At 39.5% G+C, this 26,807-nt stretch overlaps 1 protein-coding gene across 4 annotated transcripts in view; it reads left to right on the forward strand.

The window, feature by feature from the left end:
* The window catches only part of NCK2 (NCK adaptor protein 2), an 83,977-nt gene extending 57,623 nt beyond the window's left edge, over positions 1–26,354 (forward strand). For 3 of the 4 annotated variants that reach the window (XM_054811951.1, XM_054811966.1, XM_054811957.1), the window contains exons 4-5: positions 15,701–16,422; positions 24,963–26,354. In XM_054811951.1, coding sequence (XP_054667926.1) covers positions 15,701–16,422; positions 24,963–25,157 — 917 coding nt within the window. In that variant the 3' untranslated portion in view covers positions 25,158–26,354. Of the gene's footprint in view, positions 1–12,754; positions 12,995–15,700; positions 16,423–24,962 lie in introns of those variants that run through there. The other variant, XM_054811974.1, reaches the window with a different exon arrangement.
* The last annotated feature ends 453 nt before the right edge of the window (positions 26,355–26,807 follow it).

The following is a 26,807-nucleotide window of genomic DNA, read 5'->3' on the forward strand; positions in this document are numbered from 1 at the left end:
TGCGTAATAGGGCTTTCTTAAAGGTATCCAGTCTTGCTTCCTTTAGTGAACAACCATATAAGAAACTTTGAAGACATTTCCATTTGGTTCTTGGTGTGGGTTTTTGAACAGATGCCTAGCAAAAGAAAGAACGTTTATTAAACCTGAGAAATTGGGCACCAAGAATACAGGAGCTGTGTTTGCAAAATGCGTAGGAACAACAGAAACACTAGAGATGAGCATTGGCAATGATGGCAAATAACAGTAATCTCGATTGCATTTCACAGAGATGTTTGTTGCAGGCGAGACTCTTCAAATGACTTCTTTATTAAGCTTCTGTAAGTCAGCAAAACATTTCAGTAACTTTTTAGTTTTAATTCACTCAGTGTGCCAGATTTTCACGTGGAAAGTAAGAATTGCCAAGTGAGATATAAAGTACAGAAATCAGTCCTTACTTGCATCACTGTTCCTAGTGCATTATTTCAGAAGCGTTGTGAGTGTCCAGGAGCATCTAGGAGTGTGCCTGTGTTAGTCAGCCTCCATGATGTTGACCTGGGTCAGTCTATAGATCTGTGCAGCAGTTCCTGAGTGCTATATACACTGTTGCTTCCAGGAATCAACTGTTTTACACCCCTCCCCGTCTCCCCTGGTTATTTTCATTTATTTATGTGAAAAGGTTTTTTGCGCATTTATAACTTCACATTTTCCCATTTGAGAGCTACTTAATACCGCCTTCATCACGCCTTTCTGCAAACTGCTAGGGAAGTTAGCTCTTTTTTCTTTAGGCAGTCACTGCTTAGTAACACGCAGAAATATATACTAGGTCATTTTTTAATGTGATGTTTTCTTTGACATTGGATAACACTGTTGGTTAAGAAGTTTAGTGTACTTCGTTTTTAGATACAAATATTTCAACTCAAATTTAAACTATTACCATCATAGTTTTATGTAACATGGTCATGAAATCTCATTCTCCAAATAAGTAATCAACCTTTAACATCTTAATTTTTATTTTGGTTTTGAGGATTTTTTCTTTTTTAAAATATCTTAGTGACCCAATTTCGATAGTTTTGACATGGCATGTCTGGTAGATTTAGGAGCTATCTGAAGCTTAAAGAAAAGCTCTTTTTTGTATAAAGTGATATTATGACATTTGTGAAATTACTTCTGAATCTTTTCTCGAGTACTGAAATTCGATCGCTACTTAAGTCTTTCACTGGTGAAAATTTACTTATGTGACTCTAATTGTTGTGGGTTTTAACTGAACTTTTTCCAGTTCTTCAGCACTAGTTTTTAAAAGCATAATCGTGAGGAGCATATACGTATTTCTGGCACAGACGTAGCTATAAATTGAGTCTTTCATACTCTTTGCTTGATGAATTTGTGTTTGTTTATCAGCAAACTGCCTTAGCCATATTAGCTGCAAGATCACAGAAAACACATTAAATCAGTAATATGACCAAGTACTAGTTTGAAAATACTTCTATTAGTTCTTAATTAGTTGTTTTCAATTTTAGTATTTTCTGGACACCATGTGGGTGTAAAATTTGCTACAGAATGAAAGAAAGGTGGAAATAAGAGTAAATATGGTATCATTGTATAAGTACATTGCTATATAGTGCAGCCTCTTAAGCCTCATAGAGCTCATGTTAATTAAAACAGAGCTGCCTTATAAGACAAACAGAAGTCATTTTAATCTCCAGAGCTTTGAGTTCCCAATGTTGATGGGCTTCCTTGTCACAGACCCATAAGAAATGCTAGTCTTCCCACTCAAGAGCAGGCATTTAATAAATTTGATATAAAAAAAATTAAATAACCAATCTTCAGAACTTTCTGCAGTATGTAGCTACTTGTCAAATTATTTATCATTTATAAAGATTTCTAAGAATGATATGAATTCTTTCGTTTAGCCAAACATCTCTAGTTGAAATTAGCAGTAAAATCCCCTTGTAGGAATTTAACACAAATAAAAGTATTTTTCCTGTGTCACTTCATGTTGCTTTGAAGCTTTCTAGCTTGTCAGCAAATGTGGACATGACAGTAGTGGCATGTCTGTCATGTCTCTTGGAGGACTGGATGATGGTAAGTTGCCTATATCGGCACTTGTAAGCAGTCAATATACAGGAATTTAAGCTCATCTTTACAGAGAGGAAGTAGTCGAAGTTTTTATATACAGCAGAAATTCTTGCTCAGTTTCCTAGAATCTGTGTGTTAAAATAACTCCTTCCATGGTTGAATTGGTTCAGCAAAAGCACTTTCTCTTCTGCGCTTCTTCCAGTTTTTAGTTGCATTGCTCAAAGTAAGTGTGTGTGTTTGTGGGGCAGGGTGGTAACAGTGCTGACTCTTCACCAGTGGTGAAATTGAGGAACGTGGGTTTGTCGTAGTGAGGGAAGCTGAAGGGAACTCTGTTTAGGTGTGGTGCCTTTGGTGGTTTGGGAGAAGGAAAAAAGCTGGAACCACTGAGTTTATTCCATCTTTGCAGTAATAATAGATTAGTCTGCATGGATTACTGTCATTAGATGCTGAGAAAGGAGAAATGGGAGATGTTCGCAGTGATTTCAAAACACAGGGAAGAAATTTCTTCCGTTCACGTCTAGAGCATGTGGAGTTAGGAGCTGGCAGTGCTGATACCACTGGAGTGAGAGCAGATGATTTGTATAATAAGGAATTCAAATGCTTTGCTACTTTCTGGAAACATGTTTGCTTCATGATCATCATCAAAACCTAGACTTGGCTTAAGTGGCTATTTTCAGTTCATTGATGATCTTTGAAGATCTAGAGACATATTCAAGAGCAGTAGCTCTGCACATGGAAAATGATACAAGAAGATATTGCCGACAAGGTAGGGTCTGCTATCTCTCCATCAATTTGATACATAGGTAATGGCAGAAGAATATATTCATTTTGAATTAGTGCTACTCTTATGCATGTTAAAATGGCTACCCAGAATGCAAAACGAACTCACAAATTTATGGGTACAGGCCTATTGTACGCCTGTAAAAATTTAAATAACTTTATACATATCAACTGTGTCCAGTGAAAGCAGCATTAAAGGAATTGAAGTCCCTGCTTTGTGGAACTAAAATCAGACTTTCTAAAAAATACCATGTTATAATTTCTAAAGGAACATGGGCTTAAGAAGGAAAAAAATCTGAAATTGCAGATCAGACTAATGCAAAAAAAAGCCCAAAAGAAAATAAACCACAAACTTCATGCTCGTTTGTTACCAGCAGCAAAAAGACTTGAAAGCAAAGAAGATGGGTAAATATTCTGGAGAACTCAAGGTAGAGAGTAATGCTTCTTTTACTGCTTAATAGAAGACTTTCTCTGCTGGATGTATGCAGCAGGACCTTTATCTGATCTGAGGTGAAAAGCCAAAAGCAGCGGTGAAAGCAGAACCTGCAGCTTGCTCCAGCGCCCCGAGCTCCGGTGCTAGCTGGTGATGGGAGCACAAGTTTGCTCTTTTTTCACTTTACAATTGCATGTATTATATTCTGCTGAAAGTTTGTCTTCTGTGAATTATTTATTGGGGTGGATTATTTAAAGGATTCACTGCTTCAGGAGTTTGAAAGAAGCATATAATGGAAACCATGGTGTGTCCTACCTTTCAGCAGATTTTTCTGATATAACGGTTGCAGTAAAATGTTGCAAGGCTGAAGGTGTAAAGAAACCTTGCTGGTTTTAGTCCACGTTGAGTGAATAAATTTGTTCTTTGTAATATATTAGAAGCTTTGTGTAATAGGTACATCTCTCCCCCCTCCCCATGCAGAGCGTGTGTGTGTGCTTGGAGGTACAACTTGACATAGACGTATTGCAGAATGAGCCTTTATTTTAGTCATAATTATGTTTTGAAAATATAAAAGGATCGCCTTAACTCAATGTGGCTGTGTGTACTGCTGTCTTTGGTGGTATTACTTCCCTCAGGTGTCACCTTTGAGGACCTTTGGCTTTGCCCCTCTCTGAGCCAGTTATGTTTCAACATGTATTTGTGTTTGGCCTTAGAGCTAGCCCAAAAATTAGCTCCCAAGGTAGTTTCATCGTTCCCTATTAAAGAGAGCCACCCCGTTGCCGATAGCTCTTCCTACACCCCGTTCCAGCCATGGAGTCAGAGCTCTGTGCTCTCTTAGCATTAAAAGTTTGTGTCTGAATTCTCAACTCTTTTGATGTTTCATTTTTTCCATGGAATAAAATCCTTTAAGCGATCTGCTAATTATGTCTCCTCTTCTGAGAGTACGTTTGGGTTTTTTTAAGCAGTGTCTTGTGCTGGACTTCTTGCGTTGTGGTCCCTTCTGTCCTTTCTCTCGGATTCCTGGGAAGACCCAAGTTTGCCGAGGCAGCAGAACTGGGGCCACAGCGTGGGTTGCCGCATTGCTCCCTGCTGCCTGGCTTGGACCCTTCCTGTAAGCCTCTGCTTATGGGGGGATGTAGTGATGACAGTTCTTCAGAAAATGTGGTATGTGTGCACTCTGCATACTGTGCTCTCCTTTAGCTTCATGTCCTGGCACGTGAAGGTGGTAGCAGAGAAGAAACAATTGACAGTAAGCTGATTTTGAGGTCTTGCGTTATACCTTGGTTGGTGTGTATAGCTGGGTCCCCCTTCTAAAGACCTAAGATGACTGGCAAAAATCAGTAGCCTGTGTATGTACTCTCAGGGACGCTATTTTCCAAACAATTCCAGTGACTCAAAGGTCAAGTGATTTTTGTATATTGAAGTGACAGTGGCTGGCTGTTCCTCCTACCATCTTACCATCTTCGGGGGATTTCTTCTCATTCAGATCTGGGTATTTTCTCCAATATGCATCCCTAACTAATTCTTTCAATATTACTGGATCTCTCTTTTTGAGGCCTTTGGCTGTCTAACATTTAATCTTCCAGGGTCTCTCAGAGTATTAGTTTCTTTTTCTCTGTGTGGGCCCACTCAGGTTCCATTGCTTTCTGCTCCTCAGGTTTTTTGAAGACCTGAACAATAGGTGGCCATTCTGTGACATGTTTTCATACCGCACAAACAGAATTTCTAAATTTGCATTCACGCCAAAAAAAATGGGCTTTGTCTCAGAATGTACAAGAGAAGGTTTCCTTCCTTTTTCTGAGTCTCAAACATGTTTTGTTTTGTGGAGTGTGTCCATAAAGCAGGAATCGAGATGCATGTAATGTATGCAGACACCCAGCATAAAGCTGCTCAGTGAGAGAAAATGCCCACCTCTGTTGTTTCTAAGGAGGACAGTTCTAGTGACAGAGATGGCTTTCTCTGAGTCACTTCAAAGGTAAACATGATTGTTTACTGATAACTAGTTTTTGTGGTCTCAGCAAACAGATTTGGACAGACACTGCTCTTAATGTGAATGGGCGGTCAGTTTGTCATTCATGGTGGACATTCATGGGTGCTGTTTCTACTCAGTGACTATTTGTAGCTGTATTTTGCACCAGAAAATTGATTTAGGGCTTTTGCTGTAGACCGTCTAAACTATACACGATCATTGGCATCACTCCTGTTTAGCAGTCTTTGGGACCTTGTAAATAAAGGAAAATGGAAAGTGAAAGAAAAAAAGAAAGGGAAAATGTATTTTGATGTAGTGAAAATGCTGCTGTTCTTGTATATGGGCTCTACCAGTTTACAAACCTGTAAGATTTTTTTAATTGTTCATTCAAGAAGTTGTTCTCCAGATGAGGAACTAAATTTATTACTATATTACTATGTAATTCATGATTGAGTTTTAATCTACAGAATAAATTGGTTTGTTTGTGAGTTGTGGGGTTTTGTGCTTTGGTTGTGAGGGCCAAACCTCAGAGGAGACGGGCTGTTTTGTTAAGCAAGCCATTTTCCCCTGTTACTTCCCCCTCAGTGTTGGGGAGGTCTGATTTTATGTGTGTAGTTGCATATAACCTGAGAGCCCTTGATTAATGAAGCTAGGAGCATTGCAATTCAGAGAGGACATTAGTAAAGAAAAGGTGGTATTTATTTTGCCTCCCTTTCTTAAAAGGAGCTTTGAATACAATTGCAGTACCTATGACAGGCTTCTAAGGAGTTCTGAGGCTGGCAAAGAAAAAAGTAATTAACACCTTGGATTTTCTTGTACCACGTTGTTTAAGGTTTGAAAATATTAGTGTAGTATAGCATTATCATTCTGACCTTATGGTAGAATTACTAAGGCTTTACATCATGCTTGGTGTCGGCATGGACCAGCTGGAATAAAACACTATGACCTTAAAGAGTAGCTGACCATGTTACGTTCAGGAGGGACTATCTATCTTGAGCTTTTTGATGCCGAGAGATTGCCCTTTGTTAGTCAGTGTTTGCATCGCTGTCTTCTCATGCATTTCTTTGTGTTGAGGGGCTGTATAATTACTGCTTTTTAATTTATCTGTTCAGGTTTGGGCTTGATGATCTGAACTTCAATCTGTATTTGTAACACCTATTAAGCCTTTCATTTTCATGTGCAGAATTGAGAGCAAATTTGAGAAAACAAGAAGTGAAAAGACCAAGTTAGTACTATAATCGCTCGTATCCAAAATAGAATGATTCCGTCTCAGTTATCTGGAAAAGTCTTTAAATTGGAGGGTCATCATCTTATGTTCAGGGTAGTCTAGTTTGTACTTGCTGTATTATTGATTTTTTAAAAAATAAACAATTGAGTGGGTTCATGTTAGCAAGTTGGATTTGTATCTAAAGCTGTCTCACACACCTCTCCTACCTCAGATGAATGCAAGACAGCTAAATATAAATCGTATTTCCATCAAATGGTGGAGGAGGAGGGGGAACATAAGCTGTTGTATTCTTACTGAGGGACAGGAGCATGTATTGGGGTAGACAGTTTGGAGCACCTCGTGCATATTAGGGATCTCTTTGTCAATATTCCGTTAGTGTTTGTGAAGGAGAGGCAGAAGGGTGTAGCTTTCCTTTTCTACATCAAGGGAAGAGAAAGTACTGGGAAGTCCTACAGGGCTACTGTGCCTCCTCCCCATACCTTATAAATCTGTTCTTAGAATGATAGGGCTGCCTTAGGTTTAAGGTAGTCCTGGCTATTTTTTCTTATTGGGGCATCCTACAAAATCAAGAGAGCATCATTAATGAGATTATAAAGTAGGTGGAAATATCTTTAAATTATCTCTATTTGTTTAAAACAAGCTGGCTTCAATTTAAATTTGTAGACAAATTGGAACCATAGGTCTGGAGAAACCCCATTCATTTTGTATGCCTTCTATTTGAGTCTGAGACAGCCGTTTTCCTATTCCATGGGGGATTTCAAATCCCTAGGTCATTACAAATTTGCCTAGTAAGACTTCATCTACTTCACTTTCCCATCGGGGTAAGAACATACACAAGGTGGTTGATGGAAGCCTTCAGATCCTGTGTTTGATGCCTTTGGAAAACTGTCCACATACATCCCTGTAGTACATCTTTCATTTTAACCTCTTGGTCTCAAATGCTTTGGGTACAGGAAACTCATTGTCTGGTACTGGAATTTGAATGTACCTTTCCTGATAACAGATAGGCATGTTTAACACAATCTAAATTACAAGAATTAACGTAGTAGTTGTTTTTAATATGGTCGAGTTAATTTCTTTATGGAAGCTTCCATACCAAAGAGTGTTTGATGTATGGGAAACTTTGACACTACTTTTTCCTGTATTTGAAAAACATAGTGATAAAGCAGCCAGGTTGTTGAAATGTCAGAATTTCACTTTGACATTTAAAGAAGAGTTTCCATTTTCTGATTTGTTCTAGTATAGCTTTTCTTGATATTGAGCTTCTTAAAGAAGATACAAAAAGTCATTAATAGAGCTGTAAGGCTTCATTTCTGTATCACAAATGCAGTTGAAGATTTCTGCAATTTATAGCAGTGTCCTTTAAAGAGTGCTATTGATGGAGATGCTGCTTCTAAAATACTGACTATCCCATATGGATCTTGGCCTTTGAACATTCGCTTGTGAACTGGATGTGTAGGTGGAGGGGGAGAAGAAAGGGTGGGAGGTTGCAGACTGAAATGTGCAGAAATGTTTGGTTTTTCTTTCTATGTAACAAAAGAAAGTTCAGTCTGCTGAATTCCATTTTAATAAAGCAGCAAAGAGAAGTTAAAGTTGTAATAATAATAAATAAGAAAGCTAAATGAATATCTGATCTGGACATTCAAGCTGTAAAGAAGTTATGTGTTTATCTCTGTATTGGGTGAATTAATAATTTACATCATTTTATGTTGTTTCTTAAGAATTTTCCTGAAAAGTTAATTACTTCTTTCTTAATAAATTTTTTGTTTTTCCAAAAAGACACTGTACACTTTGCATACATTCATATGCAATATAATTTAGAGCCTTAGTGTTAGGAAATTAATAACTTATTTGCTAAACAGAACAGGATTTTTTTTTTTAACTGTATATGTGTGAAGCTGGATGGAATTGCAATTCTATTAAAATGCACAAGAAAAATAATGATTTTAAGTATCTTAAAAATTGGCTAAAATGTTGAATAAATATTATCTCTAAATAAAAATGGGTTTTGATAAACTTGCTTGTTTCTGCTACGTCTAACACAAAACACTTGATTAGTAAATTGAATGAGAATTTCTGATTACTTTGAAGATTTTTAGAACTAGGAGAGCCAGTCTGTAAAATTTGATTTTTATATGTGAGAGAACTAAAACATATTTCCATCTCAGCTGAAATTGATTTCTTATTATGTAAGTCACTAAACAGAAATAATTTAAAATTGTTTTTTCTAACTCTGTCAGAGATGACTATTATTCAGTATTTGAACAAGCTCCTTCTTTAGGTATTTATATCGGGAGTTCTCCTAGCTCATTTGTTTGAATTCCCTAAATTGATCAGCCTCAGACTTGTTTTGCTTGAATATTTCAGCTGTTTAATGGAAGTTGGCTTAATAGATTATAGTAATGTTAAATTTTTCAGCTCTGGAGTGCCTTCTTTCCATTTGAATTATAATGGGTTTATTTTTAAAGATGAAACCCATTATTTTAAAAATCTCATTAAAATGAAAATATTTTCATAAAAAACGTACTGTACTTATGCTCTTTATGGTGGTTTCTATGATCACGTTTTTGAACCTTAAAGCAAGTAGTACTGTTTAAAGCATTTTACTGTAGGAGAAGGGTACAAATTTTACAAGTAACTGCTTGGGTTGGGTTTTTATGGTGGTTTTTGTTTTGTTTTGTTTTTTAAATCAAAGAAAAATGGCCAGTAATGAAAAAAATATTTCAGTTGCTGGGTAATTTGTAAGGCCAATGAAAGATCCCCCCAGTGCCGCAGCGGGGGGTCGAGGGGCACCATGGTGTTCCTGCTGGCCCATCAAAATCAGCTCAGCGTTGCATCATCTCGCTAAAATCATGCCCGTTAGTCAGCTTTTGACAGAACTGTGAGTCACAGGTTGAGTTTTGGGTGCTAATCTGATGCAGAGCCAAGTCCCTTTGGAGAAAAACAGGGCTGGTTTGGGCAACGCGGGGGCTGGCGGGGAGCAAGGAGGTGGGAAGACGGGGATCCTCACTAGCCCTGCTTGCCTTCGAGGTGGGCAAAACATCATGCTTCTGTTTCTGGAGGATGTAAAAAAATAAAAGCATCTACAAAATTTAGTTTAGAGAGATAAAAAAAGGAAATGTACCGTTTTCTACCCACCTTTTTTTCTGACTGTATGTCAGCTTTTAAGCTCTAGTATCAGTTCCTGTGTTTTGACTAGGTGATATACAGCATGATTTAGCTTTTTAATTGAGAAAGATCTTGTTGTTTCTGTAAATAGATTATGAAAGAAAGTAGCTGGCAGTATCTGATGTACTCGTAATTCAAGATATCTATTTGATGACCCTTATCGTACTTGAGTTAATTTTTTGCTGATTTACCGCTTTGTAATAATAATAGTAATAATAATAATATATAATAACTGATGGAAAACCAATTTCAGGCATGAAAGGTTGAATACATGATACAAAAATCGGTTCTGACTTGTTATGAAAAAGAATTTATTAAGATATGTAAATATAGCAATATAAGCAAAGGTATCAAAAGTTGATTTTCTGATAGCCACGGGGAGAGAGAAGGTAACAGCATTACTCAGCAGCACTTGTTATTATATTTCCAGCTGTATGTTTAGACTTAAAACCCCAAAAGTGCTACTGGATATTTGAAGGATGCCATTTAGTAGAAATCTAGTCCCTTAAAAAGTAGTTTCCAAGAACTTAGTTGTAAAAAAAGTTGCATTTTTGTTGTTGTTTTTTATAGGTTAAAGATCATGTGCTTTGGGGTGGAGGGGGAATCTTTCCTTAATTGCTCTCAATATTTTAATAACAAGCTCTCAGAGGCTTCTTAAGCAGTTGCAAATGGCATATTTAGTGGCATGGTCTCTTTCATTGAGTTCTGGATTGAGGAATTCTGTTCTGGAAATCGCTTAGTGTTGCCTTTATGATTTCTCAAAGCAATATAGTTTTCTTGTATTGCACCTTTTTTCTGAAAGGCCTTTTCTTTGGTGCTTTTTTTTTTTATTTGATGCGCAGATAAGCTACAAAAAATATTTTTGCTCATGATTTATGCATTAAAATCAGAGAAGGTTTTAGAAAAGATAGATTGGGAGAATTCAGATGACACTACTTTCACTTGCCAACTATTTTTCAGAAATTGGCTTTGGGTATTGACTGACCTTTTTTATATACAGAAGACGGGAGAATGGAAAAGTCAGTAATCTGAGATATCAAGTAAACTAAAAATTCCTTTGGAAAAGAAATGCAACTGTATTTAGTCTATTTAAAGTTAAGCTACATACAAGATGTAATAAATTTAGGGGGCAACCTTGGGAGGGGCATGCTAGACAATTTGACTGCAAATTTCTTCAGTGTTTAGTGCATGTTATTCTGAAATAGAACTTAATAAAATTAAAGTGAGTACGGATAAGCCTGAAGAGATGCATTATACAGCCACATCAGTGAATCTATTCTTTCACCTCTAGGGATGAGCAAAAGTAGTTAAAATACAAAATGTGGTCATTCATCAGTTTCACACAAGGACACGAGCTTCCAGGAGTGTGGAAAGACTCATCAAATAAGACTTCCTAAAATTAGGAAAAGATACCTGTTTTGTAAATGGAGTTTTTCTGGTAAAGGTAGTATGTAATATAAACCATAATTAGCAAATGAAATATAAATTTTTACTAGGGGCAAAACAATCCCTTTCTAGACAAGTGTTATGTATGTATTTGATGAAGTATGTATAGGCTTAAAGTTTTAAAGATAATTGAACTCATTTATTCGAAGCACCAATTTTCATAAACTTAGTAGCTATGCAGCCTTGTTTCAGTGCCTTCACTGAAGGCAGAAGGAGAGAGAAATCCTTCTTCAGTTTAGCAGGAGAGAACTGGGCAGTCGGGGCATCTGTGCTGTCTGACAGGCGGCCAAGCTTTGGGCCAGGAGCATGGCCGGCATTGCAGAAGACATAGGTAAGGGTAGGGCAAATGGCACTATCACAGCATTGGGCCAAAGCGGGGTGACCAGAAGGAAATTCCACCACTTTGAGGTTTGGGGGAGCTCAAGTCATTTCCTGGGGGAGCGTAAGGAGTGCGAGGTGGGAAGGCTGGAAGTGCTGCAGGGAGAGGGCATTGGAGGTGCGAGCTGGAGGAGCTACGGGTTACAGTGGGAAGGCCGTCACAGGGACAAGCTGGTAACGAAAGGGTGCAAAGCTGGGGTTTGCACAACGGGGACTTAAGAGACAGGAAGCAAATTCATAGGAAACTGGTCTTCCTTCGGCCTGCTGCTCGCAAAACAAGCTATTCTTTAGAGCCGCAACTGAGCGAGGAAAGGAAGAGGGCACAGAGTAATGTGGGAGGCATGTTTCTGAGTCTCCTTAAGAGTAACCTCGGGGCCAGAGGATTTCTTTCACTGTGGAGAGAAGGAGGATTTGCAGTGGATCCCTCCTCTGGAAATGATGCTAACCAGTTTGGGTTTTTTATCTCAGCAATATGTCCACCTAAAAAATTAATCATACTCACATCACTTGGCAACTTGTTTGTAAGAATGAAAATGAACTAGTTTAGTGTGGGTCAGCTTTAAATTGTGAACAGTGTTATTTCCTATGAGACCCCATAACATAAAATAGGCTTTCTGCTGCTTTGCATTGCTTTTACTCCCACTCTTTTCCCCTCGCTTGAAAGCTAATCCATTGCTTTAGGTTTCTCCTTACGACAACTAGTTGTGTTACAAAGGATTATGACTTCAGATGAACTGTAATCAATGAGTCAGAATGGGAAAATACAGTTGTATTTCACTAGTAGATAAGTTTTCATTAAAACAATGACAATAAAAATGCCAAAAATTATGACTGCAGTCACAAGTATATTTGAGTCTTCCAAATATGACTCCCCAAGTGCTTGAATGTTTTGTTTTCCATGAAATTCTTTACATTCTCATTCCATTTGGACATAAGAATAGGGATACCCTCACAAATAGTAGTAAGCAAACATTTCTGTTAGCAAGTAGTGGCAGTGTTTACTCTTCCAGAAATGACTCATGTAGATTGTACTTTTTTTTTAATGGAGTTGTGATTTTTGTCATCGATGCATATGAAGTTTAGAATCATCCTGACTTTATTCTTGCTCAGCTATGACCAGCCATCCTACTAAATTGTATTTTTAGACTTCTTTCCTAAGGAAATGAAGCTTACACTAGTCATGCTGTCACAGTCAGCTGTCATCGTCCGTCCATCTGTCCACCCGTGATAGCCAATTTTAAGCAAACTTGACAGACTGGCAGAGATAAACTAACTAGTTTTCTCCAACTCGGTGCCTGGGAGGGTCATTGCTGGTGTCCCTCACTGGAGGAGAGGCCAGAGCAATCCCAGCTCTTTGCCCAGTCCAGGCAGGGCTGAAAGGCAGCAGGGAGCCAGGCACCGTGCTCGGCTGGCCAGCCCAACGAAGGTATGGCGGGCAACACCAGGGGAGATGGAGTATGCTTCGAGGGCAGTTTGGAGATTGTGGTGGGAAACTGGAGGTACGAGAAGGACGTGGGAATGCAAAGGCAGTCATATGGTAAGGGGGCTTATTGCGGATCCTGCAAGAGATAGATGAGGCAGAGGGAGGAGGAGTGCGGCATGAGTCGTAAGGAGAAAAACAGGAACAGATTTCCTTCGTTCTGCTCATGGAACAAGTTGTTTCCTCTTCTGTCATAGACACAGTTATGAGTCTTGTAACCTCACAGAAAAAATGAATGTTAGATAACGTTGTGCATGTCCTTCACTGAGCTTGGCTGCAGATGGGTCTGTGCATAGTTACCTTGGTCAAACCAGCTGCAAACGCATTGCTGCTATTGCAAAAGGCTGATCATTACCGTGCTGTTTAGTTGCATTGAATGTTAAGCTTAAACTAAAGAGCTCCGACAGACTTTATTGATAAGAAACAAAAGTGAAGTTTCTGAGTTTTTTTCCGCCTATGTTGTTATGGTTTGTGTTGAATGGGGAGGATGGAAAGGAACATTTAAAACGTCAGACACAGCATTGGAAGGTTTGTGAAAGAAGATGCAACTTATGAAACTCCAAGTGAAAGAAAGTGCTTGGATGATAATCTTTTACTAAATGTTTAGACACCTTTATCAGACTTCAGAATTTTTTTTGAGAAATTTGGTTTTCACCTGTTTGTAAACAATTTTTTCTCTAGATACTTTGGCTTATGGCATTCTCTTATCACACTACATCCCCATATCTCTGTGCTCTGCTTTTCAACTAGTTTTCTCCTGGCCAGCTACTTCATCATCTGGTGTTTATTTTTTTTATTTTATTACTACTTCTGCTGTAATTCCAAGAAGTGGTGCTGCATATCTCCATTACAAAGCACATCAAAACTGAAGCTTTTAATCTGGAAAGTTCTATCTCACTGTAGGGCTTTATGTAGAGTGAATCTATTGAAATACAGTTGCTTGTTTTCCATGAAGTTATAACCAGTAATTTCCCCCCTTTCCTAACAGAAAAACCCTTAAGTTGTATTTGTTTATATCACCCTAATTTAATGCCCCTTCATTCTGATACATCCTTGTCTTTTGGTTGAAAATGATCTCTAAACTCATGAAAATTTCCAGTCTTGGCAGGAATCAGAGCCTGGCCACCTTCCGATTAGAGCTTGCTTGGACACTCTTTTCCTGCGATTGTCTCCCCTGGTACAATAAGCTGCTCTCCCTCATCTTGCCTGAAAGTGCAGCCGCCGGCTCTCGGCTGAAATGATGTAGTTAGAATGACATTAGGATGTAAGCAGGCTCCGGCAGGAAGCAAGGAGCTGCTGGAGAAGGTCAGGAAACACTTTAGGATCATCAGAATTTTCTGCCGTCTTCTGAGACCTGAAGACTGTGTTAATTAACGTATTTAACTCTTCTAGTTAGCAATCCCTGCATGGTCGCATGTGCGCTGTTTGTGCTGTACAGCTAACCCTGTGAAATAAACCACGTAGTTTTGCACTGAACAAACAGCTTTGCTGAAGATATTCATTGTATATGTATGTACATATGTATGTATATATATTAAAAAAATCAACACACTTTTCAGCAGTGGAGTGGCGAGATTAAATAGTCCTGAATTATTAAAAATGAAATAGCATGCATCTCCTTCTATCAGATTATTTGAAGTAACAAAAACAAAGTCCTATTTTTTTTTTTCCCCTTTTTCAATCTGCCGTAATCAGCGTGTACTCACTGTGTCTCAAGTGAATCTCCCACCTGCCAGCAAGGTTCTAGGAGCATGGAGAAAAGTACCAAAGCTCCGATTTCTCTGTTGGTTTTTGCTTTCTATCCCCTGTGCGACATTTTGGGTGTTGCTTGGTTTGTGCTACACTGAGACTTCATCTTTTGTTTTCTCTTCAGAATGTTTATAATTGAATTTCACAGGAGAGGGCTACTTGTTCACTTTATCTTTCTGTTTATAAAGCTTAAGTAGTCCTGCAAAAGTTTGAAAAGTACACCAAGTGTGTTGTGTGTTTTTTCTTCCATATTTAAACAGACATTAGCGTGGCTCCTCTCGCTAAGAAAAAAAGTTATGTACTTAATGTTATTGTTGTTTCTTCTGCACATTGTATTTCATGCTATAATTAAAGCCACGACAGTACATCAGAATTTACGGATTATAGGGGAATATATGCAAACGGTCTTCCTCACAGTCAGGTTTGTTTTTAATAGTATGTGACGAAACGTAGATGAAAGAGGTGTGGGCTTCAAAAGGGGGCTTGCAGTCAGAAGGAGTTGCAGCTGTAGCTGCCTGGGGTCTGACTGAAGAATGAAGAGAGTAAAATGTAATCTGCAGAGAAACTTAAGCTTTTATTGCTCTGCTAGTTTAGTTTTGTAGATTTTTCTTTTGTGTTTTGCTTGAGCCAAATTAAAGTCATCACTAAAATTAAAAGGCATGATCACTTAGCTGGATTTTTAACAGACATAACAGCAAGGTGTGCAACTGTTCCAGTGATTAGCTGTTCTCGTAGTGAAGAAACCACTGTTCTTAAGTGTGTTAAAACTCTGGTACTTCTGGGAAGGGAAGAGAGCCATTATGACACAAATTGCTCCTTACTTAATGGTGCATCAGCTGGATGTTAAAGATAATCTCTTAAAGGTGTTACTATTTCCTGACTATGTAGTATTACAGAAGAGATCTCCATTTAGCAGTGCTGTTAAAGCGATGGAGGAGCACACCACTAAATCCAGCGTTTGCAGTCTGGGGACCAGCATTCCAAGTGATCACTTTACGTTTCTCTTTTTAACAGGTTTGGGAAAAACCAAGAGAAAGACGAGTGCGAGAGATGCCTCACCCACTCCTAGCACAGATGCGGAATACCCATCCAATGGCAGCAGCGCCGACCGGATTTATGATCTTAACATTCCAGCCTATGTGAAATTTGCGTATGTCGCGGAGAGGGAGGATGAACTGTCCCTCGTTAAAGGATCCCGGGTGATTGTCATGGAGAAGTGCAGTGACGGCTGGTGGAGAGGTAGCTACAATGGACAGATTGGCTGGTTTCCTTCGAACTATGTGGTAGAGGAGGTTGAGGAGGCGACTGCAGATTCACCCAGCTTTCTCAGCTTAAGGAAAGGCGCTTCCATGAGTAACGGCCAGGGCACCAAAGTACTCCACGTTGTTCAGACACTGTATCCATTCAGCTCCGTCACAGAAGAAGAGCTCAATTTTGAAAAAGGGGAAACAATGGAAGTCATTGAAAAGCCAGAAAATGACCCAGAATGGTGGAAATGTAAAAATTCCAGAGGGCAAATTGGTCTTGTTCCTAAAAACTATGTAGTAATCATTAGCGATGGTCCTACCATTAACACTTCTCATCCGCCTCAGATAAGCTACACAGGACCATCTTCTACCGGACGGTTTGCTGGAAGAGAGTGGTATTACGGGAATGTTACCCGGCACCAAGCAGAATGTGCCCTGAACGAAAGGGGAGTGGAAGGAGACTTCCTTGTTAGAGATAGTGAATCTTCGGTAAGTGGTACTCAGCCCGGCAGGCTTTTGTAATACCCAATGCTTGGGTTAGCAAGCGTGACGGTTAATAGCTTCTCTAGCTGTAGTAAAGGACTTTTCACCCTTAAAGAAAGAAGTAACGCTTCAGCATTACCAACTGATACGCTTACTGCTCCTGAGAATCAGTCTGCTGCTGAAATGCAGTGACATTTACACTGAAATTTAACAGCTGTGGATTGTATTATCCCGGGTTTCTTAATTAGTGGACAAGCAAATAAGTATTTCAGGCTTTAGTTTGACTAGTCATGTGTTCCTCATATGCAATCCTCCTCAAATTTACAGTGCTACAAGATAAATTATTCTTCTGAATTGCAAATCTGGTCATTAATTTGATTTTAAAGCTAATTTCAAATGGGATCTTTGCATTGATCAGTTTTGTTCTGCCTTTAATTGAATAATAACATAGGTTCTTTATTGGTTAAAATCCCATTTTAATGTATTTCTACTCTACTTAGATCTTTTTTTTTCTTTTTTTTAGGTTGTAATAAGGTAAAGTTGTTATTGTATCTAGTTGTTAAGATTATAATACACAACAGAGAGGGTCAAGTCGGCAGCTTTGTAATGCTTTGTAAATTGAGCCTTGATGACATCAGAGGGATATGAGTAATGCTAATTAGAGATCATTGCAATTCTGAAAGTTCAAATTTAAAATTACGCTATACGAAGGCAAATGCAAATAAAACAGAGAACAGGAAGAAAAATAGAAATTAAATAAAAATAAGCCAGAGGAGAACAGGAAGAAAAATAGAAATTTAGAAAACATGACTGACTTACAGAGGCTGAGAGGAATCAAGTTGGTTTACTCAACAGAAGAAAAGACCAAGGTGGGGCATACTGTCTTCTAAAATGTAGAAAGCCACTAGAGGATTATGGTAATCATGAAATTACAGTAGTTCAGCTGTCTCTTCTGGGCAGCATCGTGTCTGACAGGGACAGGCGGATATACTGGATGTGGTGTATGTACCCTTGGTGTGTCTGTCCAGCAGGTAGGTAGAAACTCACTTTCAGATCTGAATGCTGCATCTGGGTTATGCTGAGGCAGTAGCTATCAATTTTCTTCTGTCTTTTGGGAAAGTGCCAGAAGGACAGTTTGAAAATGAGTGCATTACTTAAAATACAAAAATGTGCAGCTGTTTCTCACTGCACACCATGTCACAGTGACCACCAGCTCATTTCTTTGCTCTTAAGAGTCTACTTCTGGAATAAACAAATTTCCTTGAAAGGGCACAGTAACCTTTTAATTTAATATGACATCGTAACACTAAACACACTTGTATTCAAAGCAGTTTCAAATTTGCTGCTTGCATTGTTGCTGGGGAAATTGCTGCTTGTGGACCACAAAAAGATTCATTCAGAATGTGGTCTTCAAGTTGTTTCCAGCATCTGACACTTACTGGAATCTCAGAAAATTTACTCAATTCATATTACAGCACGCTTTTTTGCACACACGCAAAGAAAAATGTGCTGAATTGAAGAATTTATCTCTTTTTTTTTTTTTTTTTCTTTTTCTAATCTTGATCCTGTCTTGCAGATCCTGTATTTGGGGTTTTTTTATGCAATGAGAAAAACTGTAGTCATGCATGTAAATGCCTCCTTTGTCTTAGTGCTACTTGAGAGTTTTAGTTTTTATTAGATTTAAAGAAATATTTTACTACATCTCAAACTTTTGTCTGCCCTAATCTTTATATATCATACCATCATATAATTTACGTGAATTATAAAAGCACTGGGGATTGCTAGTGGGTTTTTTGTGGGGTTTTTTTTTCCTTTTCTAAAGTACCAGGAGTGATATAATAAGCGAATGGGCATACTTGATAGCATTAGGGAAAAGATTATAAAAGATCTATATCAAGCTTATTATGTATGGAACAAAGAAAGATTTTAGAAATAACTCTTAAGTTCTTGACGGTGGCCATATTTCATATGCGTGACTACAGAGGCTGTTCGCACTGTGGCAGAAAGTCACCAGGAGTGTCTGCACGATCAGAGCAAAAGATCTTGATTAGAGAAACCAGGCTGAACAGGGCGAAGTTGTCAGCTCTCCGCTTTGCTCATCTTTCCATCAGACCAGCACTTCCCATTACATTGTGTTATGAACGCACCTATTAAAGCGGTTGATGCAGGCCTTTCTAAAAAGGCCCCGTAGATAAAACTGTGAGTCATCCTGCTAATCCCGTGCCTGATTTTTTGACCTGTTTTAGGGATTTCTGTAGCCTTCCATCATCATAGTTGTGAAAAGTCATGTGTGTAAGAGTTTTCCTTAGATCTCTTTGAGTTTTGCTCTTGAGTTATGAAAAGCTCTCCTTGGATAGATGAAGGTTTGTATTATTCTGTATTGACTTGATGAGCCTGTCTTGTTTTTCCATTTCAAATTTTAGTAGATGCAAGATTTTACAATGTTTCTGTAGACTTAACTTACCAGAAGTTTGTCTCACAGCTAGATTCCTTTAGCCAAAAATACTCTCCTCAGTTACACTTCGATCTGAGTGAGGGATGCTGCCATAGTGGAGAATATCCTGAGGTGAACTCTTGTCAGGTAGCTAGGAGCCTGATCATCTTCATTAATTAGGAAATACTATTATTAGAACCATAAACTTGTTTGAACCATTTAAGCCCATAGTTTACGTAACAGGCCCAGTTACCTACTGATAACATTTTTGCCAACTCTGTTACACCTAGATAATGTCACCTTAGTTTTGGAGACGTAAAGGAGAAGACTGAAGCGGAACACACCTAGTTAGAAATACTGCTTGATTTGTTCTTTCTGTTGCAGGCTGCCCAGTTGACAAAAACTGAAGTTGATTGTCTCATTTAAGTAGCACTCCTGAACAAATAATGCAGATTTAATCTATGCAGTCTCTCTACAGCCACTTCTTAACCTTTTTTTGAGTTCCAGGCTTTTTAGCAGTCAGATTTTTTTGTTCTCTCTGTGTAGTACCTAACACAAGACAAAACAAGTCTTGGCTGACACTGTTGGCCTGGATTGGGTAGGTGGTTGTCATGCTTTGAAAATTCAAAATTCCACTGGGGAGAGAAGCAAATCTGGAAGGAAGAGGGGGTTTTGTTCAGATTCACCCTGGTAAATAAGTGTGCTCATAGTGCTGTAGCTAACAGGAAGCAGTAATAGATTGTGACTGGTGATGAGGGAGGGCAACCACACCACACTGCACCTCTAGCTTCTGAGCAGATCCTTTGCTGCAGACACCATTAGACTTCAAAGGAAGCTTCTGTCAAGACTTGCAATCCCCTTGCACTCCACTGTGAGTGGGTGCAAAACTGGCGATTAGTTACTGGTGATTAGACAAACACCACTGCTTCATAGCCCTATGATGTCTTCGCATGAAGCAGAGAAGATGTTATTTTTCTCAAACCAGTTCTCTTTGTTAGCAGGAATAAGCTATGAAACTTTTTGGACCATTCCAGGAGCAATTATTCACTAGGGAGTAATGGCAACCTTCTGCCAATAGTGTCACAGCTATCAAATTATAGTAAGTGATCCTGAATGGAGTTGCAGGGTATTGTATTTATTAAGATGATACTGAGTATTGTAGATGTATTAAGATGATCCTGAGGATTGTAGGGGAGGCTGGATTTGTGTCAGTCCATTGAGATAGCATTTAGCTTCTATGATTTTTGTCCAGCAATAGTGACAGCAGAGGGAGGAGGCACAGGTTGAGAGTTTGTATGCTTTTTGAGGTGCTAATTCTGTAGCATTCAGGGTGTCCCATATTTTCCTGGAGTTTTAATCCTGCAAGTGTTGCATAGAAGCAATGAAACGTGGCAGCTGTTCAAAACCTGAAGCATTTGTCATGTTCTGTGACATGCTGTGATTGATGAGTACAGCGGAGAGGAGGAAAAAGTTTATCTTTAAAAATAGGCTTAAGGAAATATCCTAGTGGTTTATTTTAAATGGAAGAACAGAAATCTTATTAGAGCTGTATTTGAAGATCGATGGAGCAAATTCATGTTTCTGACCTGTGTAACATTGATTTTGGAACATGGTGAACTGCATAGGGAGGAAGGGTATTTGTATGTATCTAAATGGGGTGGAAGAGGTAGATAAAGGAATTTTTAACCCTCCCAGGTGGTTCTCTCCAGCCTGATCTTACACCTTTTAGCTATGACTTGATTTTTTAATTTTTTTTTGGATGGATGACTGAGTAGGAGGAGGAGTGAGGGAAAACCTGTGTATGGAAATGGAAGGAGTTGGGGAGCTCCAGGGCAGGCTCACAGATGCGAGCTCGAAGGGTTTAGAATATTCTGAAGATGAGAGTATCTTCCGTGGAGAAAGGCTGTTGCCAGGTTGAACTGGATTGAAAGGAATAAAAAAAAAAAGTTACAGATCAGTAAAAGGCTTTCGGGGGACTTACTTTCCCCAACATTGCCATTTATGGTAAAATTGTCTTGTTTCATTCTCAAATGGAGATTGTAAAGAGGGAACTTTCTTTCCTGGTTTCACTTGTTTTTTTCCCTTATATCGCTTTATACGTTGTTTTCATGATAAAATTTTCCATCTTTTTTTGAAAAGACAGTGAAGTTCCTGGCCAAAGATGTAAAATTAAAGGAACACCTTCTTGCCTGTTGTCTTCCAGATGCGGTAGGCATCACCTAACCTATGCTCATCTTAGTCATAAGCGGGAGTTAAAATAAAGGAATCTGAAACAATTCAAAGAAATATTACACCTAGACTGAAGAGCTGCAGATGCATAACAGCTAATCTTCCAGTTTCTGATTTAGGAATTGATTTAACTTCAAGTTTAGGTCTTCCCAATTATGATGGCACAGAAATATTCACAAGTTCTCTGCTGCGAAGCTATGCTCTAATTCTGTTGCAGAGGCATCAACTCCTCTGTAGATTTCAGGGATTAAAGCTTACTTCTAATGTGCCCTTATTTGGTATATATGAGGCTTTTATTCCTGGAAAAGTTAATGTGCAAACATCCAAATGTAGCAATTAATTTCAGAGGGAGAGGGGAGAAAAATTGGCCAGCAGTTGAAACAAAATAGCTTAAACAGTAAATAAAATAAACATACTTGGAGCAAATCCAAGGAGGACAGCAGGGAACCAATTCAGGCTGCATCAAACCAGCATACTTCGAAATGGTAATGTTAAGAGCAGTAGTTTATCTAGAATTTTTTTTTAATAGGTTTTTAACCATATTGCATGTTTGTTAGAGTAGGAAAGAACCAAAATAAAAACAAATGTAAGTCCAGCTGCTTCTGCTGTTTGTTCTTGTATCCTTTAGAAGTTACCACGCTGAGGCCAATAAAGGGTTTCAGGATTTTTGCAACAGCTGTTCGACCTCTTCCATCTCTTTGCACCGGATGATGGCTCTCAAAAGAGTTAGATCAGCCTTTCCGCTGTGTTTCTAATGAAATCAGCTCACGAAAAGAATAAACTTTGTAACATATAATCTGGAGAAAATAAGTGATAATAGCATCTTCTATTTATGCATCAATCTAATTAGCAGCTCCGAGGCTGAGAGGAATGGACAATAGTTCAGGACAATGTTCATTCATTAAAGTTATAATTAAAATGGCAGGAAGAACATTTAATGTATCACAAAGATCTAAGTCTGGCCAGTACCTGGGATATAGGACAGTAGATCAGAGGTCTAAGACCTGTTCCAGCACCTCTTTGTGTGTCATTAGCGCATCCTTTCTGGTCTAAAGATAATGATTCTTAGCAGATATAAGGAGCTTTGAAAACTGATAATGTTGACATGCTGAAAACAACTGTGCTTTGTCAGAAAATGTTAAAACTTTGTTCAGCACTAAGTGATTATTTCACTTATTTCTAAACCTTTGTCATAACATCTTTTCCTGTTCTTAAAACAACAAAAAGTGTGGTTCAGATTATGAACTTTCCATTTTTTAAGTTCTTCTATTTTAAATGAGGGCCCTTGGGTTACTGGTTTTCATTTGGCATAGGCATCACCCATGGAAGCAACAGAACTTAGGAAGACTTGATCTTGTTTTTTGAATCCTAAGCGGCTAGTCTGTAAGTGCTCCCCTCAGTGCTGTCCTTGAATGAGACCCCACGGACCTGCCTGGTAGCCTAGGTTTGGAGCAGAGCAATCAGCACGCTGCCTGGAGCCCGTGCCCTAAATTTCTCCTCCGTAAGCCCAGGGTCCCCGAGCTTCTGCAGAGCTTCGCTTGTGCAGGCCTGTGCTTCGTTACCCTTTAATGGCTGCTGCTAAGGGCTGTGGACACGTCTATTGCAACAGGTCCTAGGTCTGTGTAGTTTTGGCTGCCCTGCCAGAGGGTTTGTCCACACTGCATTTGAGATCTTAACCACAGCGCAGTGTTGGTACAACCGAGTTAGCTTTAACACAGGAGGGTAGGTGTTGAAAACTGGTCAGTCTTGGTGTGAGCTCTGTGCTGCCTTGTTTGTGATGCTCCTGAGACAGGGGTTTCGTATCAGAGCTAGCTGGCTTAAAATAGCAGTTTTCAAACTTGGAGCTAGATGACAGGGCACGAGATGTATCTTGGGTGGAGAACTGGAAACCCCAAAGATAGGCTATTAGACACTTCTTTCCATCCCTCTCCCCACCCTCCCCAGTCCTCTCCTCTTGACAGTCACGGGGGCTGCTGTGTGTATGTTGAGCCAGTGAGTTTGGAGCAACTCGATGGCTGAAGTTGCTGTCCTGCCGGGGCCTGCACTAACCCAGCCAAGGCCCGGAGGCACCAGGTTATAGATGGAAGTAGTAATTCTCCTATGGATGTTACATAAAATAATTTTTAAAGCAGTGTTGCTTGTGGATCTGGAATGTAGTGGCTTGAGATAGAAGAGCATTAGTCCAGATGTGTGGGGAGCTAGCTGCTGGCTTGAGTAGCGTGGGAGGGGAAGAGCTGCTGCCCAATGCCAAGGTGCAAGCCCAGGGAGTTGGGCCACAGAGCCAGATCAACAGGCACAGCAGGAGCTTTGTTTGCTCTGGGCAGGGTCGATGGAGTAGGAAGGGAAGGCAAAGAAGGCATTGGGACTAAAACAGGTGAGGGGGAGATGCAAGGGACAAGATTTTGAGTTAGGCAGGACGTGGGGGATGTGTGGGGCAGAGACCCACATCACTGCAAGAAAAAAAGACAATGTGCTTGAGAAAATGCTGTCCTTCACCTTACTTGGGTACGTACTCAAGTGTGTACCTGACGCCCCAAACACAGTGTAGAGGACTCTGGAGGCTGCGGTTTCATGAACCGAAGTCTGGTGACAGCAGTAACAACTGAGGGCTCCCGCTTCCCTCCCCCGCTGGCTCGGTCTTCTGTTGTGCCGCAGCTGCGCTCGGGGTTGTTCGTAAGGCGGTGCTGTGAACCAGATAGTCCCTTGTGGGTTTTGTTTAGCCTGGACAATTTCAGGTTTGCAGTGCTGGCCTGACCGAAGCAGCAGTGTGGTGTGGGGGAGGACCGAGGGACTGCAGGAAGGCTGTGTCTGCATTTGGCATGGTTTCTGCCTGAAGCCATGCCTTCAGCAGGGAGAGACCCTGCAGCAGGACCTCCAGTCACATCAGGCATTACTTATCTCCATTAAGTACTTGCTACAAACTCTGGTGTGTGCTTTTTATTTTTCATTATTCCATTTTCCTGCTGGCTGGCAACACCCCCATCCAGACACTTCTTGTGGGGCAAAGCCCATGCTCCCATCTCTACGGCCAGCCAGCAGCAGTCCATGGTTAGAGATGAAGTTCAGCTGGAAGCAATGGACACTGTGTCCTTTTTACCTTCCTATGGCAGCATGTGGTACAGAAAGCAGCATGGTCTCATCCCAGCTGTTTGGATGACAGCGCTGTCTTCGTTAAAGCAACCAGTTGCCAAGATGAAGAGATTTATCATGTGAAATTGTTCTGTCCTGAATAACTTAATTAGTGCTTAAATTTTGTCTTTTGTGGGCAGTGGTTTGATGGTGAGATTTGTACTGGGTTTTTATTCTAGCTTTATATTTTTTTACAAAAAAGGTATACTCAATGGGAGAAATTATTCCCCATCCGCGTGGTAAGGAAGATAAAAGGTGAATGTGTTTCTGTCTTTTGCACTGCAAAGCGAGAACAGCCCTCTAGTGGTCATGGCTCTAAAAAAAGCAATACGGGGAATTTTCTTCATCTCACCTAGCAATATTGCAATAAGTGCTTTCTCCAGGGCTCTCTTGCAAGGAGACCATACATGATGAAAGTTTTTTCCCTTCTCCTCGACATTCTCGTGCTTGTAGATTGAGTAACTAAGATAATATTTGCAATTTAGTCATGTAATTGGCAACTTCAGACTGCGCATCTGGGGAGCTTTCACTTAACTGATTTAACTGTACACGTTAATAATGATGGCAATTATTTACTGAATAATAGACTAGTGGGTTTCTTAAGTGGCTAAAGCACCAAGCTGTGGAACAAAGACTAACATAAATTACCGTCAACTATATGACACAGTTTGTTCCTGAAACCACAAAATTACGCCTTCATTTTGTTCATTTTTATGTAATTCTTTTTTTTTTCTTTTTGAATTCTTCTCAACAGCCCAGTGACTTCTCGGTATCTCTAAAGGCATCGGGGAAGAACAAACATTTCAAGGTGCAACTCGTGGACAATGTCTATTGTATTGGGCAGCGTCGCTTTAATACTATGGATGAGTTGGTGGAACACTACAAAAAGGCTCCCATCTTCACCAGTGAACACGGGGAAAAGCTATATCTTGTGAAAGCACTTCAGTGACGTTGAAGATGGACTTGGCCTCCTGGGCCTCTCATAACTTACAAGCCTTAGGTCCTAAATTCACTTTTATAGAGCAGAGCAATATCTGAAGCAGGCTTAAGGAATAGGTTCTTTCTAAAGTGTTTGCTCTGTCGGTTGCTGTTCGTCCTTTTTTTTTTCTTTTTTTTTTTTTTTTTTTTTTGTTTGCCTCTTCTTGTGTTCTGTTAATCTCCGACCACCTCTCTTCAGGTTGAGAGTTTCCCTTGGGTGGCCGTGGCGAGCACTCACCTTCCCGGCTGAGTTCAAAACTCCCCTCTCCTGTGTACGTTTACATAGTTAGCTCAGATCAAGGAGGGGCGTTTTCAATTCAAACCAGTGTTAATCTGTTCAGATTGCTCATGCAGGCAGAACTCTCCGTTCAGAGACATCGGGCACAGTTTGAATGCACTGAAGCTGCAGCCACTTAAGTGAGAGAGAGTAGACATAACAGTTGTGGCTGTGAGTTCTGTAGCTATATCGCTTACCGAGTAGTATATTACAAAAACTCCTAGTTCCTAGAAGCACTCTTTACACTGTACTCTGCTATTACATTGCCTCTCTGACTCTTTGTAAAGAGTACACTAATTAAAAGCATTTTGTAATAGTACTTCTTAAACTACTATGGTAAGATTGTAGTAAAAGAAAACTATCTAGTGTATTTTGGTCTGTAATTGCAACAAAGAGAAATTTTATTTGAAAGTTGATTACTGGAGAAAGAATCATTGAATTGTAAAGGCTGAATGTTTTGGTAATCTACAACCAAATGTGCCATCCACATAATGCTTTTTCCTCTTGCCCTTCTGCTTGTTTGAATTAAACGATTATGTATTTAATTCTCAAAGTAATATGTATCTGTAGCTGATTGTTGACACTAATACAGAGGATTAATAAAAACTGATCTTGGGACGGGGTGGGGCGGGCTACCAACACTATATATATATTTGCTTTACGGAAAGAAATCTTCGGGTTTTACAGAGGATGGCGTGGTTGGTAGGAAGAGACACACAGAATGTTTATGAAGAAATGCGTTTTTCTCTTTTCTTTACATTTAAACTCCTTTATGGTTTAAATATACAGTCTTTAGATGGCACATTCCTGAGATCGAAGAAGGGATCGTGAGATCTCAAAATCTTGCATACTCAGTTTTTTGGATATTGTAATAAAAAAGGTATTATGTCATGATGGAGTACTGGATTTATCCTTGGGTGGTAGTCCTGGTGTTGCTTTAGCAAGGTGAAATAGAGTGAATAATGAATTTGTTTGTCTTGGAATTTGTGTGGCCTAAAAAGAAAACTTTTGTGACTGCTGAGAACAGTTTGATGTGAGGCAGCGTCTAATGAGCTCTGTGTTGCTTGTTCCTGTGATAAGTAAGTCCGTTCATAGCTTTAATGAAAACTACAAGATGGACCTGTTTCCTGGTACCTTTTTGCTATTAAAACATGTTCCTTACCTATTCTGTATTTCAGCCAGTGGTAGTACAACTACCTTTGTGCATAACTCCAGTGTAGGTCCAGCAGACACCAGTGCTATCTGACTTGCTTTGGTGCAGATCGTACCACTGCCAGGAGACTGCACTGGTATGTCTGCAAATGAATTGTGCTCTTGTACTTGCCTCTCGGTGTGAGTAATTTT

Source organism: Grus americana, chromosome 1 (genome assembly GCF_028858705.1).
Source record: "Grus americana isolate bGruAme1 chromosome 1, bGruAme1.mat, whole genome shotgun sequence".
Taxonomy (NCBI): Eukaryota; Metazoa; Chordata; class Aves; order Gruiformes; family Gruidae; genus Grus; species Grus americana.